General features: G+C 40.6%; 1 protein-coding gene across 17 annotated transcripts in view; it reads right to left on the bottom strand.

The window, feature by feature from the left end:
• The window catches only part of ANK3 (ankyrin 3), a 286,897-nt gene that overhangs the window by 187,937 nt on the left and 80,194 nt on the right, over positions 1-18,766 (bottom strand). For 7 of the 17 annotated variants that reach the window (XM_071438635.1, XM_071438634.1, XM_071438637.1 and 4 more), the window contains exon 1: positions 4,422-4,853. The exons of 1 other annotated variant lie outside the window; for it this stretch is intronic. In XM_071438635.1, the coding sequence (XP_071294736.1) occupies positions 4,422-4,535 (114 nt within the window). In that variant the 5' untranslated portion in view covers positions 4,536-4,853. Of the gene's footprint in view, positions 1-4,421; positions 4,855-18,766 lie in introns of those variants that run through there. 9 more of the 17 variants (XM_071438644.1, XM_071438648.1, XM_071438645.1 and 6 more) reach the window with 4 other exon arrangements.

Below are 18,766 nucleotides of genomic sequence, written 5' to 3'. Positions count from 1 at the left end.
TCATTCCTTTAGGGGTCATCTTCAAAGAGGGAATTGTTTTTCCAGCTGAATAGAAACACTCTTTCACCACCAAGCTCCACGCTGGTAAGAATTCAGCATTGTTGGTAGATATCCCGTCCACCAGTGCCCCTAATCATCTATCAGAAATACCTTTCTATTTCATTTGATTTGCCTCTGACAGAGCATCATGTCCAAAATCAAGGATATGACTGAAATTCTTCCCACACTTAGAAAAGATCACTGACTTATCAATTTTTCTTTCAGACCTTTTCCCTTACCAGAGGTCATGTTCCCAGATGTTAAAACAACATCTGCCTGGTTTGTGCTTTAACACAAATGAGTAAAAGGACAATCACTTGTACTCAACATATCTAGATTCTACAACATTCAAGTCCAACTGTTCAGAAGCCACAAAACAGATCTCTAATTGAGATTTGTTTAAAAATAATGAAATTACTTGAAAGAAAAAAGAATGGGGATTTTAACTTATTGTCTGAGTTTAAAGCTTTACCTGGTAACTGGTCAACTTGTTTGCATATGAAAATTGCCATTTGCACTAAAACCTTCACATGGCTGAGATCTGTAAAACACTTGACAGCCCCAGGAGTGCTGAGGGGAAAGGAAAAAGTGGGAATCCCCCAGTGGGATATGATGATGCCCTCCTGGGGTCCTGGTGTCCCTGGGAGGTGCTCCCAGCTCTGCAAGGCTGGGCAGCCCAAGACATCCCTCACAGGCCCTTGGAGCTGGCAGCAGAGCCCAGCCCAGAAGATGCACAAGCCCCTCAAAGCAGCTGCAACACCTACAGGCTGATCATTCCTGACACAGCATTTCCACTTATTTCCATTAGGAAACTGCAAGGCAATTTTTGCAGCACACCTGAGAGTTTAGTAAAACCTTCAAACGCCGTGAGCCTTATGATGAAATTAGCAGGATTTGTGACATTCACATGGATTACTTTCCCTGCTGCCCACAAGTTTGCAGCAGCAGAGGCTGTGACAGCAACAGCCTTTAACATCTCAGGGACAGCAGCAGCCAGGCTTTGCATTATGATCAAATTATTCTGTGCTCCCAAAGAACACAAGAGCTCCTGAGCACTACACGTAAATGGAAATCACTTCAGTCCTACTAAATATTGTATAAAACATAAATCATTGACTGTGTGCCAAGACCTGTCCTTCTCTTCTGATATGTACCCAACAGAGAACACAAAAAACCCTTCAGAGGTTTCACCTTTATTTTAGGAAAGGCACTGACTAAGCAACCAATTTCTGTCCAGACATTATTATAGGATAAACATTTTCTAGTTTTTACAAACAAAACTACACATGACAGAGCTGCACTGGCAAGTATCAAGCAAGCTATCCTATCAATCTCTTATTTTTAAGAGTGGTTTGGCTTGTTCTGTGATAGCCATTAAAGGCTCAGGTCTGCCCTTGGATGTACTCAAACTATTTTCAGTGTAGGACACTGCACAACCATCCAGAGGCAGAGCTGTATGAAGCTGTAATATGAACTTGAACAGAATAAATGGGAAACCTGTACAATGCAGATCCTTCACTTGCTGGCCCTATCCCTTTCTCTTGCCCGAGTTAAGCCAGGTAAGCTCTGAACCTTTCACAACCTTCAGCAAAGGCCTGGAATGTCCTGAATGCAAGCAAACAGAAGGAGTGTAGTGGGGCCATAGGGCACAGAAGCACAGCCTCTCCACAGAGCTAAGAGGGGCAATTTGAAAATATCTCACCTTGAAATTAAATGGGATGGGACAAAACACAGGTTGTTGTTCTGTGTGTGTTTTAAAAAGGTCATTTCTCTCATCCGAGTCTCGAAGCAAGCCTTCACAGGAATGTTACTGCACTGTAAATTGCTTAACCAGTCAAAAGCAGTGAAATATTCCCCTCAGACTGCCATCCTCCAACTAAACATGAACATAAATCAGCATGACTGTTGCTAGTATCACACAGGACTAAGACACTGGCTGATCCCACCAGCCTTACTTTCTAACCATTGGTTGCCTTGGGCTCTTTACTGTATAAATTATCCAGAAACATTAGCATTCTTTGTTGTTCCAAAGTGATTGGAAGACTCTAAAGGATATTTCTGCATGCTGCTTAAGCAAAGGGTAAGCTTTGTGCAGTATCATGTGATCAACAAAAAAATCCCCGAGTACTGCCTGCTTGTGGGTGGTGCAGAGGAACAAGAAGTGACTCACTACTCATAGTGGAAAATTTGGGGGGAAAATGTTTTAAATAGCCAGGAAAGCACAAAATGGCAAACCAAATTATTGGACTTCCTACGCCCTATGTACTGGGTAGCAAAACCATGTCTTTGACATGACAATGATGCCCCAATGTATGAGAGTAAAGTGAAGCAATTGCTGGGTTTTGTTCCATTCTCCTACTAGAGAGGGCCTCTACCTGTCCTGAATCTGCAGAGTCCTAAGGAAACTCAGAAAGAAACTGGAATAAGCTAACAAATTCCAAAGTGGGGGGGGGGGGGGGAGAACCAAAAAAAAAGCATTTGGGGGAGCAAAAGCTCTCTATTTTCTCTTATTCTTAAGATGCAGAAATAAAACACTGAGAGAAACCCATATATTTGAGATTAATAGGCGGATATTTATCCATGTGCCACTCTGGCTGCTGAGAGATTTCCTCTCTATAGCAGTGTTGTATAAACAATAAAGCATTTTTGTCCACAAAGCAATTGTCTCACCTCACTGAATAAAGAGCCTCTCACTGCCATATCCCTTCTATATTGTTCTAATTCTGAGCTGTGAGGAAGCTCCCTTACACAAAGACAGTGCACGGATCTGGTTGGGCATGCTATTGTTAAACTTGAGCACATCAAGAACAACGTGGGCTCCCTGCAGCATGAGTAAATTCAGCTGAGAGACTATTCATTTTAGCTCACAAGCCATAGGTAAATATGGGCTATGGGGACAGCTCCTACAATAAATTCCTTACTGCTGTGGTCGTTTTCAGCTGGGGGACACCCACCCTGACAGCAACACTACAAACCCGCACAGCAGCCAAGAAAAATATCACTATTTCAGGCTGCTTTCAAACAGCAGCACCTCAAAATTCACCTCAAAGACAGAAACTTATCTTCATACTGCCCTTTATCCTGGAAGATGATTCAGAAGAGCCTATACATTGACACAGAAAAAATGCCTCCAGTGTAGCTGGCTGCAGCAAATGTACTGCAGCATGTTAAGAGTCTCCTAACGTGCTGCCTGGAACAGAAGGCAGTGGGTTTCTCAGTGCTTTTCATTAGGTGTAGGACTGCCACAGCAGAGGGAAAAGAGAAAAGGGCAGGGAAATGCTGACTCTCGCCCAAGCAAAAGATGCACATATGTTAGAGGAAATCTACATGTCATTTAGGAAGCACATGCACTGCTTCTCTGAGCACATGAAGATTACCCAATCCCCCCCTCAGGGGGATTTCACAAAAGCACACAGAAATACTACACGCCCAGGTTTCTCTAAAGGCAGCTGGCTCCTTGATATGTTCTTGAAAAAATTATCATGAAATACAGCCACAGACAAGAAATTGTGGCAGGGCCTTATTTCTATGGAGCAGAGTACAAGGTGTCATTTATAAGGACACAGCCTCAGAGCTGCCAAAGTAGCTGGCCTCTTTATCTGTCATTATGCCACAAACCATAACTATTTTGCTTTATACCTTAGAGAGAAACAGTAAGCCTGGAATCACACAGAGGCTCCTGACCTGAACAATGAGCAATGCAGTGCCTACTGAATTTTTCAGATCCTAGTTTGCTGAAGGGTTTTCTGCAGCTAAGACAAATCTACAGCAGTGAAAAACCAGGCTCTGTAATCTCAGCCACGTATTTTCCTAACAAAAGAAAGTTGCTAGTAACAGACAGTTATAGCTCAATTCTGTTAAACAGCTCACCGTTAAGAAAAAAACAGAAACACAGAAACACCTTATTTCTGTAACATTATCCCAAAAATGGATGTTTCAGAAGCCAAACATGTGACACAGTCCCAACACAAAGAAAAAAAAAAATCTGCCTCTACACACAAGCCTTTTAAGTAACCTGCATGTAAGACTAAACTATTATGCTATGCTTTGCTATTAAACCTACAAGAGAGCTCAGCATTAAACCCCACATGATGGTTACAAACTATTTTCAACTCACAGACAGTTTGCATATCACAGTAACATAAGTGGGAAACGAATGCACACCTTCTGCATCATCACTGCAATCAACTAATATCCAATTAAACATTCAATTGCTTTGCAAACCCCACAGCCGTGGTTACAAATGATATTTTACAATGTTAACAAATTACTCCCACAGCTACCAAGTTACAGGCAAGAACAAGCTTTTAATACTTCAATTGCAAGGTAAGAAAATTAAAACAAAAGAACCCCTGTTCAGAATTTGGCACAGATCTAGATACCTTTTTCTTCCGATCCCGGGATCTTTTCCTGTGTTTTCTTTTTTTCTCAGTTTCTTCCTCAGCATTTATTTCTAAATCCCTGTTTTTCTTTAACTGTGATGCTGCGTGAGCCATAATGCATTAAAAATCCTTTACAACAATGCTCCCTTGTAAAAGGTGATTTCCTCGGGCACCTTTAGCCAGCCCTTACAGCAAATGTTCCAGTGATTGGAAGGAGATCTGTGACCAGAGCCAGGAACACATTCAGGATTCAGAGATCTCGCAGGAGCTTGCAGTCACTACAAAAACACATAGTTGCAGATTTCTTCCTATACCTTCCTGCACCTGAGCCTTTGTAAAGCAGTGCAGCCATCGTAATGCATTTAACGTAATGAAAAAGACAGCTGGGACAGAGAAAGCTGTATTATGGCTGTATCCCCTGCCACCAGCTGGAAGTGTCTAAGTGACTCCACTGAAGGGGGAATGCTGAAAAGGAGCGCTTTCTATTAAAAAAAATTCCAGAACAATAACATATGCTGCACTGTTTTTTCTTCACTGATCTTCAAGCACATTTTTAAAACCTACTAGAAAAATGCAGTGTTGGCGCTGTACGTCTCTCAGCTAGTTTTGTATAGTAAGCCATTTAACCTATAATGAAATGGAGCAGCTCCTACTTTAGGTTAACTGCTGATGGTGACAAAAAAAATAAAATAAAAATTTCTTTTTACCACGGAGACTCTGACTGCATTATGTAGAAAACAATGCATGCATTGCCATATCTTAACAGTGTGTCCTTTATACAATTTTTCAATTCCAATACATTTTGTGACAGAGGATTACAGAAAGCCCTGTTGTATTTTTTCCTTTTTTTTTTTTTTTAACATACTTATTACAACACATCATACAGAGAGAAAGATGCAATCACACTGGTGTGTGAAACAGGCATTTAATTCATGGGAGATTTTCTGGCACTGTTCATTTACGTGGTCAGAAAGGGAAATCGGCATTATTGCCATGTAGTTGGAAATGTACTTTTAGGCTTTTATGTCAAGGCTTGCTTCAATCATCTTACTATTTTTGCCACCTGAGTCCTCAATGACTGCAGCTTTTGAATATTCATTAGGGGAGGTAAAATAGCAGCAGTATTAAGGCCTGCAGGAGGATCTTTTACTAGGATGAACACAGAGCAAGCATCTAGTAAATAAGGAACCATATTTTTTCTGCACAAATATGAACAATCAGCAGCTTGCCTCAAGACTGCTGTTTTTAACCTTTCCCAGTATTCCTAGCAGCATGCTTCACTGTAATGAAGATCAGCATTTTAAGGCAGTCTGATTTCTTTCAGATAAAACCCAAAAGTCTCTCCAAGCAAAACCAGTGTATTAGACAGTGTACTAGCATTTCTTTCCAGAAAAAAAAAAAGAAACCTGAATCTGTTGTAAAAATTAAGTTAAATTTAAATTTGAAGTGCAATTAGCCAAATCAGGCTGAATCTTCTCAGGGCAGCATAAAATCCAGAGATGTCTCACACATTTGCAAATATTCTTCCCCTAAACTTGAAAGACATTTTTTGAATTCTGGTTGCTGAGGCCCAGGAAGCAACATGCTTTAGTTTTCACATAACATGGCTAAAAGAAAAATAATCTTTTAAGTCTCCAAAACAGAAACTACTTTGAACACATCCTATGCTGTCCACAGGGCAGCACACAGTGCACTGTTTGTCTCCTGTTCACAAGGTAACAAGCCAGGTTTAAAAAGTTGTTTATTTTGGAGTGATTTTTAAGAAATGCTCAAGGATGGAGGCCACAGTTGTGCGACCGTAGGGATTTTTCTTGCTGGGGCAGTAAAACCAGGGTTTCTGTGTGCATGCAAACCCCCTGTACCCATAGACCACCGTGTGACTCTCCACACTGCCCCTCCAGCACTGAAAGGCTTCTGAAGCCTCACAGAACACTGCCTTTGGAAAGCTGTGCGAAGAGGAATGCTGCACTTGGGCAATGCCTAGATTTGAACCAGAAGCAGTCAACTCCCACTTCTCTATGCTCTATAGAGACCTGAATAAACACATTTCTGAAGATGCCAAGAGTACACCCCAGGGATGCCCTGAGCATGCTTTGAACTGCAGGGCACCACTGCAGGCTTTCAAAGGCCAGGCTCAGGCAGGCACCTGGATTTTGGCCCAGCTATTCAAGGGAACCCAGGGCAGCCATGAGGAAACTCTGCTCTAGCACTACCAGAGCCCTACCAGAGAGAGGAGCTGGACAGGCTGCTGATTCATGGGGGCTGAAAAAGGTACCTCAACAACAACAGAGATCTTGAGTTTTGGTGGGAAATGGAAAACTGCATTGTGCATATTAAAAAAATAAAAAAAGGCAAAGAAATGGCACCCAAAGCTTTACTTTCTAGCCTACAAGCTGCCTGCATGACCTTGGCAGTTACCCTCTTGGAAGTTCAGATCTTTGTAAAATAAAGTTGAAATTAGTTCCCCTGTCTGACAGAAGGCAGTTATTAGCACAGAAATGCTTAGAAAATACAGCAGAACCAGAACTGAAAGTGGATTCAACAAAATTCAATAGAGCTGGATCCTTCTTATTCCCAGCATATTTCCATCTGGATTTGAAAGACTCATGAGTCTTTGCCTTAGGAAACCAACTTTATTTGAGCCACAGCTGAAGTGAATGCTGCTGTCATTCACCGCTTGCTGGCTAATCCTGTGATGTCCTATAAGCCTTTTAACCATACAAGCCTGTAATTTATGCCTAAATAACCTCATTAAATGAAAATACAAATAATGCATTATCAAGTGTTAGGTGTTTGAAATACTTGAAGCATACTTTTAAAAATGCTGGCACAGGGAATAACATCCGCATATCCAGCTTAAACACCCAAGTGCCACCCTATGCACAGGTTGTATTCTATGCAGGTAGAAAGCAGCCCAAGCTTTTATTAATGAGGAAAAATGCTAAGAAATGAGGATAATAAGTGAACTCACCCAATCCCTTGAGATATGCATAAATTGGAGGATTTTATCTGTCAGCCAAGACTGCTTCATCCCAAGGATCTTTTCAGCTAATTAATCAATTGGACATAACATGCAGATGTTTTTATTATGTGGATTACAATCCCTGCTTGAACTACAGAGTCCAAACTCCTCCAGAATTAGATTTCAGAAAGAGAAAAATGCCTTTTCAAGCTATGGTTTTGAGAAATTATCTTTTAGCTATGATTAAAAAAAAAAACCAACGTAAGAAAAGAAAGATCCCTTACAGCTTGTAGGCTGGGATAGTCTCCAACAGAAAAGAGGTTACAAATAAAGTGTGAGTAAAAGATTCAGACTCCTGTGGAAAAGCAACTGTGTAAGTACAACTCCTGCTTTTGGGGAAATGGTGAAGTGGCACCATTCACTGGAAGGCGATAGGGCACTGCCAGATGAAAGCTGGGTGAAGTGTGAAGGTTTTCATGCCAGATGTGTCATAACTCACTTCAAGGGAATTGGGTACTGGAAATCTTCATTAAGTGCTTCTTTTCAGACTTCAGTAAAATAATTAAGCTATTTGATTTCACCCTTAATTACAGAGTTAATGAAATGCCAATGAGTGTTTCAGCACAATCCATAGGGTCCTGATAAAGAATGATAAACTGTATCTCACTCGAACAATGGGAAATTTACACTTTCTGTTAGCACAAGGATAATGTCTACTTAGCTTCAGCTACTCATAAAGTCACAATAATAATGTCAGGAAGTGATTTTATCAACTTGAAACTGTGTCATTTGGTTTAGGTTAAGATGTTAGTCCCACTGTTAGATGCAAGAGACTGCACAACGGCATCAGCATATAACATTGAGATGGATTTGGAAAAAACCATGAAATTTTATAGGAGGAAAAGGTGTTCACAATCTAATTACTTGTGTTAATTCATCAACCAGTCAGCAGCTTATAGAGTGAAGATAGCACTATCACTTTTACAGGTTTTTTTTAAACAAATTATACAGCACTAGGAAAAAAAAAAAAAAAAGATGAGACACTCATGAAAATATTAGCTTACTGAGAGAATGCCAAAAAACAGATTTTTGAAAATCTGAAGGGTTTTAGGTAAGATGGAACACCACAGAAACATTCAACATTCTCACTTCTCAGATCACTATGAATCCAAAAAGGCTTCTAATCACACACAGTGCTAGAAGGTCACTCTGACAACTTCTACTGGTAAAGAATGTTACATTTTCCCAAAGATAAAAGAGCATTATAGGTAGACTAGGAATAGCAGAGAGCAAAGGAAAGGAAAACACATGGAGAGAAGTAAACCCAAGTCTTGTTAGGCTACTCTTATATTCTTAATTTCTGAGTTTTCTGGTACAGAACAAATGCCACTATTGCCCTGTTTTGGACTATGTTGAGTAAAGCAATGGAAATGAGAAGGGTAAAAAAAAGAAGAACAAGACTTATTAGATATAAGACAAAAATTAATGAAAATTACATCAGGGGAGAAGACTAGGCAGAAGTTAAAAAAAATGTTAATATGGGTTAACCATAAAAAACTTTCTCATGAGTCTTTTAAGAATCATCTGCTCCTTAGTTAGGCTAGCAGGCCCCTGTGTCTCAAAATCAAACAAACAAACCCAAACAAGACTAAAAGCCTATTTAGCATCTAGTTATACTTTTTAGCTCTACTTCATACATTTGATGTCCAGGATAGGATGGACCCATCTCCAAACATGCATAAGATCAAGATTACTAAGCAGCAAATGAATGGAAAATAAGAAAGGTTAAGGCTTGTTTGGCTCTTTTGTCTTGTTGCACTGAGTTTCTCCCACCACCTGCTTCTTCTAGCAGAATTCTATTTTGGCAATAACAGTCCCAAAAAAACTGGGGAAACACGACAGTCAGAAAGGGATGTATGCACTGCACTAAAAAAGCAGAAAAATACTTAAACTGCATTTTGTACACCACTTTTACAGTGCTAACCCCTTACCTTCTTTGAATTTACAGTATAAAATTTGGAACGGCACTGAATTATGTTCTGTTTCTTATTTGATTTCTTTGGGGTACAAGAGCTTAAAAATGCTTTGGATATGACAAAAATTCAGGGATGCAGTGATAAAGGCCAGAGGCTTAGTACTTCTTAAATGACCCTTCTTAAATTTCTGACTGGAAATTTAAGTAGAAATGATAACAATTGTAAAAACAAAAACAAGCAAACAAACAAAAGCCCATGGCCAAACAAACCACCACCACAAACCCCAAAACTAAACCAAACCACCCCAAAAACCCTCAAAAAACCACCCCAAAACACCCACACAGAAATCAATCATGGAATATGCTTTTCACTAAGCCCTCCCCAGACACATCACCTGCCTTCTGAGCTGATACAAGATCAAAGCAGCAGCCACTTTTAAGCTCATAGAATGAAGTGCAAAATTACTATTTCTCTGTGCAAGGATGACACATTTTGGCATAACTGATGAAATTACACCTCCTGTGGTCCAGCTTACTCAGAGTATGAGGATGGCTGACACATTTGTGAATTTTAACTTGAGGCCGGAGGCATGACTTTTAAAGAAAACTACTACAGGCTCTTGTTTGCCCTGAAGACTTGAACATCTGGTAAATCTGGACAGTTCCAAAGCTGACTCAAGGCTCACTCAGCCCATGGGTTCAGGGGCAGAAGAAATGGGAAAATAAATCTTCAGCTGTCCCAGGCCACCACACAAGCATGGTAAATCCTCCTGCAAACAAACTGGGGGAGGGAAACAAGGTGCTCATGCAGCAGCAGAGGAGAAAAGACTTCAGAAGACTGAAGAGCACCCAGGACTGGAGATCACCAACCCTGACTTTCCAAACAGGGTGATTTTGTTTGAGGCCTACACAGAGAAAGGGAGCTCACTGTGACAAATTAGTATTAACTCTTCTAAGAAGATGGTGTAAAAAGTTTCATCTCTGACTCGTGACCAACTAAGGAAAAGGTACTGATGTACCTCATTTATAGAGGCACACTAATTGCAAGATAGATTTTGTGGGGGTTTGTGCATGGAACTGCTGAGCAGCCCAGGAAATTTATCCAATGCAAGAAACACTGGTAAGAGTTTTATACTTTATATATACCCTCTAAATGGTTGCAGAGCAAACACACCAAAAACTTTCTTCCCATTCATCCTCTGCCAAGAATAACATTGCTAAAACCCTATATTTATTGGAACCGCTGCAAGTGCAACAAACATGCACTTCAAAGAAATCATTTCTCTACCTTTTCCCCCTGCAATTCAAATACCACACTACAGTTTCAGCCTGGACTGAAACTCTCATATAGAATTGTCAGTGTCTTAGGGATGCTGACAAAGATGACTAGGAAATGGTATTAAACTGGTTTCACACATCTTAAGGGGCAGAACTTATATCCCAAACTGACACTAGATCACAGTAACAGTTTTCAACCCTCTCTTGGAACTACTCAATGGTGTTCAGAAACTGTATCTTCAGAATACTAACTTCAGAATATTAACCTCCTACTTTCATCATTTCTCTCTGCCTAGTTCACCATGATCTCCTAGCTACTGCAAACTACAGCAGGGTGACCAGGAGGTCAGTGGAATCAAACTGAGTTTTGATCTGGAAATATAGTTAGATGTGTCTGCAAACAACACCAGCAGAGACAGGGAAAGCTACCCCAGCATATATAGGAATAAGTGCAAAAGCAGGTCTGCTATCAGTTTTGCACTCCCACATGCAGAACTTGAACGCTGTCTGTGATATGGTAGGAGGATCAATCCCATCCTGGAGAGCTTCAAAAAAAGAAACACAAAATGCCATTCATCAGGATTTTATGATTCAGCTACAAACTTCACCCTGAGTGGTCAATTAATCACTGCTGCATCTGTTCACTTCTGCTCCAACACATGAAAGCAATCTGCTCACACATCCAGTGAACGCCGAGCCTGAGCTGGGAGCTCCCCCAATATAAGGAGAGCAGGTATAAGGGAGGTGGCTCTCAGAAGCTCCTCTGCCAGGTCATCCAGTCCCCAAACAGACACAAGATGAGTTATTCCCTGCTCATCTCAGATGGAAAACTCCCTGTCTCAGGGTGGTTTAAAAATAACCCAAAACAGCAGCAGAAAATGTCTTTGTGGTATTTCAAGTTTCTCAGCATCAAGTCCCCCCGCCTGCTGTCTCTTTTCTGGAGCAGTAGCAGTCTCATAATAATAAAAGCTACACAAAAAGCTTTTATTAAAAACCACTGCAGAACCTGCAAAGGTGCCAGGAAGTGAATGTGCTTCAGGAAATGAAGCTACCAAACAGAGTGTGATATGGCATCAGTCACAAATAGATGCAACACCTTTGCCGTAGTTAGTAGATAATTTTCCAGTACTCTTTAATTAATATTCTTTGATTTCTGTTATGTTATAGTCAGAAATATATACTTTAGGCTAGAAGGCATTTTGACCAAGTGAGCCTTAAATGACTGCACAATGTGTGTCCAGAGTAGGGGCCTCTCTGCTTTAGCAAGATACCGAGATCATGAAAATGTCATTTAACCTTCCCTACCACGACACAGCCCCAAAAGGAAAAGTATTTTTAACTTTGGACAAAGGCAGCTCTTTATCACCTTCTGAAATGGGTTATTCCCCCCACCCACTGCCAACAGTAGGGAGTGCACTGAGTGACCCAGTGCCCGCATATTTTCCTGTTGTCAAGCTCTGCACATTATGAGCAGCTTACTTGTTTTATTTTGAAATAAAAAGTTGCTGAGCAAGTGTAACAAAGGACCCATCTGCAAAGGTCACAAGAAAGGCTCTTTGAAGTTGCCAGCATTTCCCAGTTGCCCCAAGACTTCCAGCTGTATAACTTTTTTTGTTGATCTTCTGTGGTGCGAAAATGCAGAAATTATAAGAAAGGAAGAAAAAAAGGCTCTTTGGCTTGTTTGTAGGGTAGGGGTTTTTTTTTTTTTCCTTTTAAATTTCCCTGAACTACTCAGATACACAAAAAATCTACTACTAACATGCAGTATGCCCAAGACAAGGAAAACAGGTACACGTGAGCCATGGAAGAGAGCTGCAGTTTCTCCCTGATCACTGCCACATTTTGTGCTGGACCAAGGCTCCCTCAGCAAGTACACAGGACATATTTACTCAGACTTTCATTGCAGACTTTCCACTTTAGCCAAACTAAGTGCAGAATTTTCAGTGAAGACGCTAATCCCTGACAGTATACACACAATTTCCTAATCAAAAAGAAACATTTGAAATGAAAATATAAAGCAAAAAAGAAACCTCCCACCCACTCCAGCATAAGAAGCTCATTTAATTAGAGTCTTTAATTATTCATTATTCCTTTTCCTATGTTGAAATGACCATCTTTGCCTCATTCCCAAAGGATTGTCTCCATAATTAAGTCATGGAACCATTAAAATCTCAACACGCTGCCTGAGTGAGATTTTAGTGCTTTAAGTGTTCTGCATGCTCCATGCAGCAGTAAGTTGACTTTTATAGGGGAAAAAAATGCAAAAAATCAGAATCATTAGCAATTAGTAACAAGAGGCAGAAAGGTATCAAATGCATGTTTTTCAGGTGACATTTTTCTCACTTTCTCTAAAGTAAATTCATATACCAGTCATAAAATCTACAAGGTTACACTTGAAGCAGTTGTATGTGAAAATTCTCAGTTTCTTTAAAAAAACAGCCAGTATTATAAAAACCCTCCTCAGGGTAATTAACAGAGATATATATTTTACCAGAAAAACAAACAAACAAAGCAACAACAAAAAAAAAAACAAAAAAAAAACAAAAAAAACAACAACAAAAAATCAACCAACAAACCAACCAAAAAAAAAAACCAACAACCAAAACCTAAAAAGCCCCAAACCAAACAACACAGTCCAGCCATTAGTACTTTGGTACTGAAATCCTGCTGGAAGGATCCCTTGGAGCAAGAAACATAACTACGAAATACTAATTAAGAAAATATAAAAATCACTGCCACTAAAAAAATTCAGAAATGTTTTGTTTCTTCATAAATCTCACATAAGCCATTAATATTCATAGGAGGTCAAGTTCTTTCTTGGCCTAGCAAGAGCAAGTGGGCATCAGAAAAAACCCACTTACCTGTATAACAATTGTAATTACCACAGGATAGGAGCATTGATGTGATGCCTGAAAGCCCAGGTAATGTTAGTGCCCTATTCAGAACAACAGAATGTGGCAATTCCTGCCCGGATCTGCCTGTGAGCTGAACACACACTGCTCAGGGTTGGGAGGGAGTGCATCCCTCCTGCTTTAGAGGAGGTGACTGCAAAGAGCAGAGGGTGAAGATGGAGGGGAGCTGTTTGGTTTGTATGGCATGGCAAACAATGTACACCAACACAAGTTTATGCACTGGGGATGTAAACACAAAAGTAACAGCCTGGAAGACGCAGGAAGGAAATCTTTCTCTCCTCCACAGCTCTGCTTGGGTCTCATCTGGAACACTCTGTCCTATTTCGGGCACTAAATTTCTAGGAAAAAGTTGTCAGCTGGAGATGGGATGAATTTATTGCTTTAACTCTGAAATTGCTCTTCTTCAGAAAACAACCCTGCATCTGTGGTTAGTAATAAATAGCTCTGGACTTGCATACCCATACACTCTAAGCAAAGACAAACAGCAGCCAGCACTGAACCTTGCTCATTTGCCTCTCTCCCCTCACAGCCCCCTTGGCTTTTCCTTTTTCCCACCCACATTAGGCAAACCTATATAAAAACTAAAGATTAGTCTTTTTCAATTTTTTAGAATTTTTAAAATTTCTGTTTCTGTGATTTGTTTTACTTTAAATCAGTTTGTGGAGAAGCTGAGAAGGAGGAATATTGCATGGAAATTCTGTTCAGGGATAAAGGCACTGTCCCCCTTTTAAAGATAGAATAAATTCTGGCCAAAATACTTAATGAACCTGAAACAAATAATCAATACTTCACACAGCAGAAGAGAACATAAAAAGAACTGTTGCCCAGAACAGCTCCAAGGGTACTAAAATGGGTACTAACAACAAAAGTACACAACAACAATAATTCCATGCAGTTCATGCTAAGACATGGGAATTATATAGGCTTAAGATGAAATTCCAGCCACCACAGAGAGTTTTGTGATGTTCTGGGTTTGCTTTGGGTTTTTTTTTTTTTTGAGACTTCCTGGAAAACAGGCAGGATAGCAAAACACTGTTGAAGACCAAATTAGTACTAAACTTGAAAGAACAGAGTGGGGAAAGAAAACTCAAAAAAACAGGAGACAATAAAATTGTACATTGGTCTGGCCAAACTTCCAGTCCTAGAGATCTCCTGTGTCTGAATCTGTCACATCTGGAAGTTATTGGGAGGAACTGCAATCAATGTGGATTTGTCAAGAGGAAACTGTACACAATGAATTTTATTTTATTTCATGCAAGGTGACAGGCATTGGAGACTGGAGAAGAGCAATACTTGTACCTGACATTCTCATAAGCAAGGTAAGGAACATGGTGTTGATGAAAAGATTGTTAGATTAATCCAAGAGGGATCTGGTAATTGAACTCAGGAACAAGACATTAACATTCATTGTCAAAAAGGATGGATGTTCTGCAAGAGTCTGTCCTGGATTTGCTTCTCTCCAATGTTTTATTAATGATTTGGGCAATAAGAAATGTTTATTACCGATGCAAACATGAAACTACAAGGAGCATGTGCAGGTTCAAGAGTGAAACTTTAGACCAAAATGATAAGTAAGACTAGAGGAATGGTGTGGGGGGAAAAACCCAACCTAAACAGATGAATTTCAGTGAAAATAAGGAGAATTTTTTTTCCCACAGGCTAGACAAGTAAGGACTGTTGTTCAGCATTGTCTGCAGGGTATAAAACCTTGCAGGTTCAACACAGGACAACAGACAAGCAAAGCAGCAGAGCACAGAAGGGACAGGCTGCACAGTGAAATCACTTTTCAATTCAGTATTTGCAAAGCCACAGGTATACTGTGACTGACTTCTGCTGTCCTGCTGCCAGGAAAATATGGATATTTGGGAAACAACAAGAGCAATCAGAAGTCTGTAAAACACATCCTCTTTTTTCCTGAAGAAAAGATGGCTGATGGAACATGGCAACAGTCCTCAAGTCCATCAAAACCTGACAAAACAGAAGAAAATTGTCTGTTCTCCACCATTACTATGGATAGTAGTAGAAGTTCCAATTGCAGCAACCAGATTTGGGTGAGATACTATGAGAATTTTTAACACAAAGGGAACTCTGCAACAGCATGCAAGGGACCAGAATGGAAATTTTCTAACGCCTTTGTAAAATATTTATTAGGATCCACTTGGTCGTTCTTTCACCAGTGCTGCTTGTGACCATCCTATGAGCACAGTACCAAGAGCTATCCCAGCTCCCAAAAGTCTGTTCTTAATTCAAGCTTATTGAGACAGAACAAAACTATTTTATTGATTTCAGTGCTGTATACTTCAGTAAGGTTGACAGTAAGAAATATATTTTCTTAATATAAAAATCTATGACCATTAGCTGCTTCACATTATCAGAAGCAGAGCTCCAAATGAAGATCCAAATCAAAAGACAACAGTGATGTGGTTTGAATTATTCTGGCAAGTTTGAAAGTCTTAAAAAGATATTTCTCTATGTATCAAAAATAGAATTTAAAAAAATCTACTTTTATTCCATAAGTCTAAAAATAAAGAGGAATTTAACAAAATAAACCATATAGAACCATAGAGTATGCTGAGAAGTCTGCTCTAAATTACAGGCACATAAATGAACTCTAAAGAAAATGCAGTTGAAGATCTTTAGGCCAGTGAGGATGAGCACAGCAAGCTTTGGAAAGTAGGCTTTGGCTTCTTCAGGGATCTGCCTAGTGGGATAAAGCCTCCAGAGGGAAGAAGGACCCAGGAAAGCTGGTGGATAGTCAAGGATCATCTCCTCCAAGCTCAGATGTGATGCATCCCACCAAGAGGAAGCCAGGCAAAAACACCAGGAGGTCTGAATGGATGAACAAGGAGTTCCTGGATTCACTCAAGCACAAAAATGAAATCCAGAGAGGGTGGAAGCAAGGACAAGTGGCCTGGTGAGGATGCAGAGAAATTGTTCAAGCAGACAGAGATCAGGTTAGGAAATGTAAAGCCCTGGTAGAATTAAGGCTGGTCAGGAACATCAAATGCAACAGGAAAAGTCTCTATAGGTATTTTGGTGATAAAAGGAAGATGCAGGAAAACGTGGGCCTTCCCTGCAAGGAAATAGGAAACCAGGTTACCCAGGGCATGGAGAAGCCTGAGGTAGCCAGCCAGGTTTTGCCTCAGCCATCTCCAATAAATGCTCCAGCTGCACTGCACGAGTGCAGGAGGCAAAGGCAGGACTGGGGGAATGAGGGGCTGCCCGCTGCAGGAGGAGACCTTGTCTGAGACCACCAGAGGGACCCAAAGGTGCACAGGTCCATGGGACATGATGAGATGCAACTGCAGGTCCTGAGGGAACTGGCAGCTCAAGTGCCTAAGCCATTTTCCACCATATTCAAGACCTTGTGGTGGGCTGGTGACATTCCCATTGACTGGAAAAAGGGAAGCATAACCCCCATTTCCTGACAGGAAGGAAACTACAGGGAACCCGTCAGCCTCATATCAGTGCCTGCCATGAAGAAGGGTCAGAGCCAGGTGATCTTTAAGGTCCATTCCAGCCCGACCAGAGCATTTCATAACCACATGGAATCCTAGGCACTGTTTTTCCTTACACATTAAGATGCCCTTATTTTACAGCACACACAAAATCAAGACTTTATATGGACTCTTCAGAGAAATTGCCACATTTTTGGCACTAACTTGCAAAACCACTACATAAAATTACAACTATTTAGAGAAATCAGAGTAATTGATAATGCATCTCTTCTAAATATATATTACATGGCTTATAAAAGCAGTAAAAACATTAAAATTTGATTTTTAGCCATAGAGCTGCTTTCTAAAGTTACAGTGTATATTCTGAAGGGTATTTACAGACTGTATCAAGACAGACTAACAAATATTCAAGTTATAGAGGCCACAATCCAGTACAACTGCAGTTTGAGTAGCTGTGGAGTTTGGCAGAGGCTACAGATACAGCAATAATAAAAATCAAATTCCGGGCTGCATCACAAGAACTGTGTTTGTGAATAGCAAATGAAAAACTTACACACTATTCAGCAAAAAAAAAAAAAAAAGAAAAAAAGAGAAGCACTAATCAGAATCAGCCAGTTCTCACAGGCTCCCACTGCACAGGCTGAATAATTGTCTCATCATGATAACAGCCTTTGTGATAACCATGATCTCACCAGTGCACTCAAAGATCCAAAATGCTGCTGGTACTCTCACACCCACAACAGGCACACTTGCTCCTTGCACCTGAAGAAAATCCTACTCTAGAGCTCCAGCCCTGGGCTGTTAATGCAGGCAGGGTGTAATCTTGTTATTTTCTATGCCTTTGCTTTCAGACCACTAAACCTATAGATTTCCTTTGCAGGCAGACTAGCACAGGCAGGCATTCCCATTGTTATGAAGACATCTCCCATTCTGCCATTAATTCAAAACAAATAGCAGAGCTATCAGCAGTAATAAAAACTAGCAGTATGCACCTGATAAAATAAAAATTGAGATGCAATTTTTTGTTCTGTACCTCATTTTCTCCATTTAATTTCTGGTTCACAAAGGTAGTAGGTCTATTTTGCACTGAGACCAGGGGATAAAACATTCCTTTTGCCACCATTTCCCCTTCTCTCCTCTCTTATTGGAGCCTGGTGCCATCAGGTTTTAAGCACAGTTATATTGTTTTCTCTGAGTTAACAAAACAGTGGAAATCAGCACCAGCCACAAGTCTGGTTAAGCATGTAAACTCTGGTAAAAAGGAAAGGAAAGCTGATCAGTGTTCCACCACCAACACCCATGGAGAAAGCCAAGGTACAAAGGAGAGCATCAGATGAGAGATTTCCATTCCTGATGGACAGGCAGGAAGAGCACCCTCACTGGAGTGTGTTCTGAGCTGTCACTGCCTCTTCTGGAAAGGGCAGAAACTTCTGCCCCCATGACATGGGCATCACAAGCAGCCCACCCACAGACCTGAAGCACCTCTCTACCTGCCTTAGTAAGACATTAATACATTTTGTGGTGAAGTGACGCACCCAAGGATAGGTCAAGCAAAGAGAAGCCCTTGCAACAACTTAAAAGTGCCAGCCAAGATTTATCATCAGCACAAACTGGTGTCAAGGATGGCTGTGGACTGCTTCCAGCTGGATTTCCACCCTACAGACTCCTCGAGTCTCATTCCCAGACACATAGTGTCACCCTCCAGAGTTTCACAGAAGTGTCTCTGTCCTTTTTAGCTCTTACAGCACATGAGGTCTCAG

Source organism: Agelaius tricolor, unplaced genomic scaffold, assembly GCF_023055355.1.
Source record: "Agelaius tricolor isolate 1412-34295 unplaced genomic scaffold, bAgeTri1.0.p SCAF_13, whole genome shotgun sequence".
NCBI classification, from domain to species: domain Eukaryota; kingdom Metazoa; phylum Chordata; class Aves; order Passeriformes; family Icteridae; genus Agelaius; species Agelaius tricolor.
Note: the sequence above shows the minus strand (reverse complement) of the source record. Positions and strands in the feature narration are given on the sequence as shown.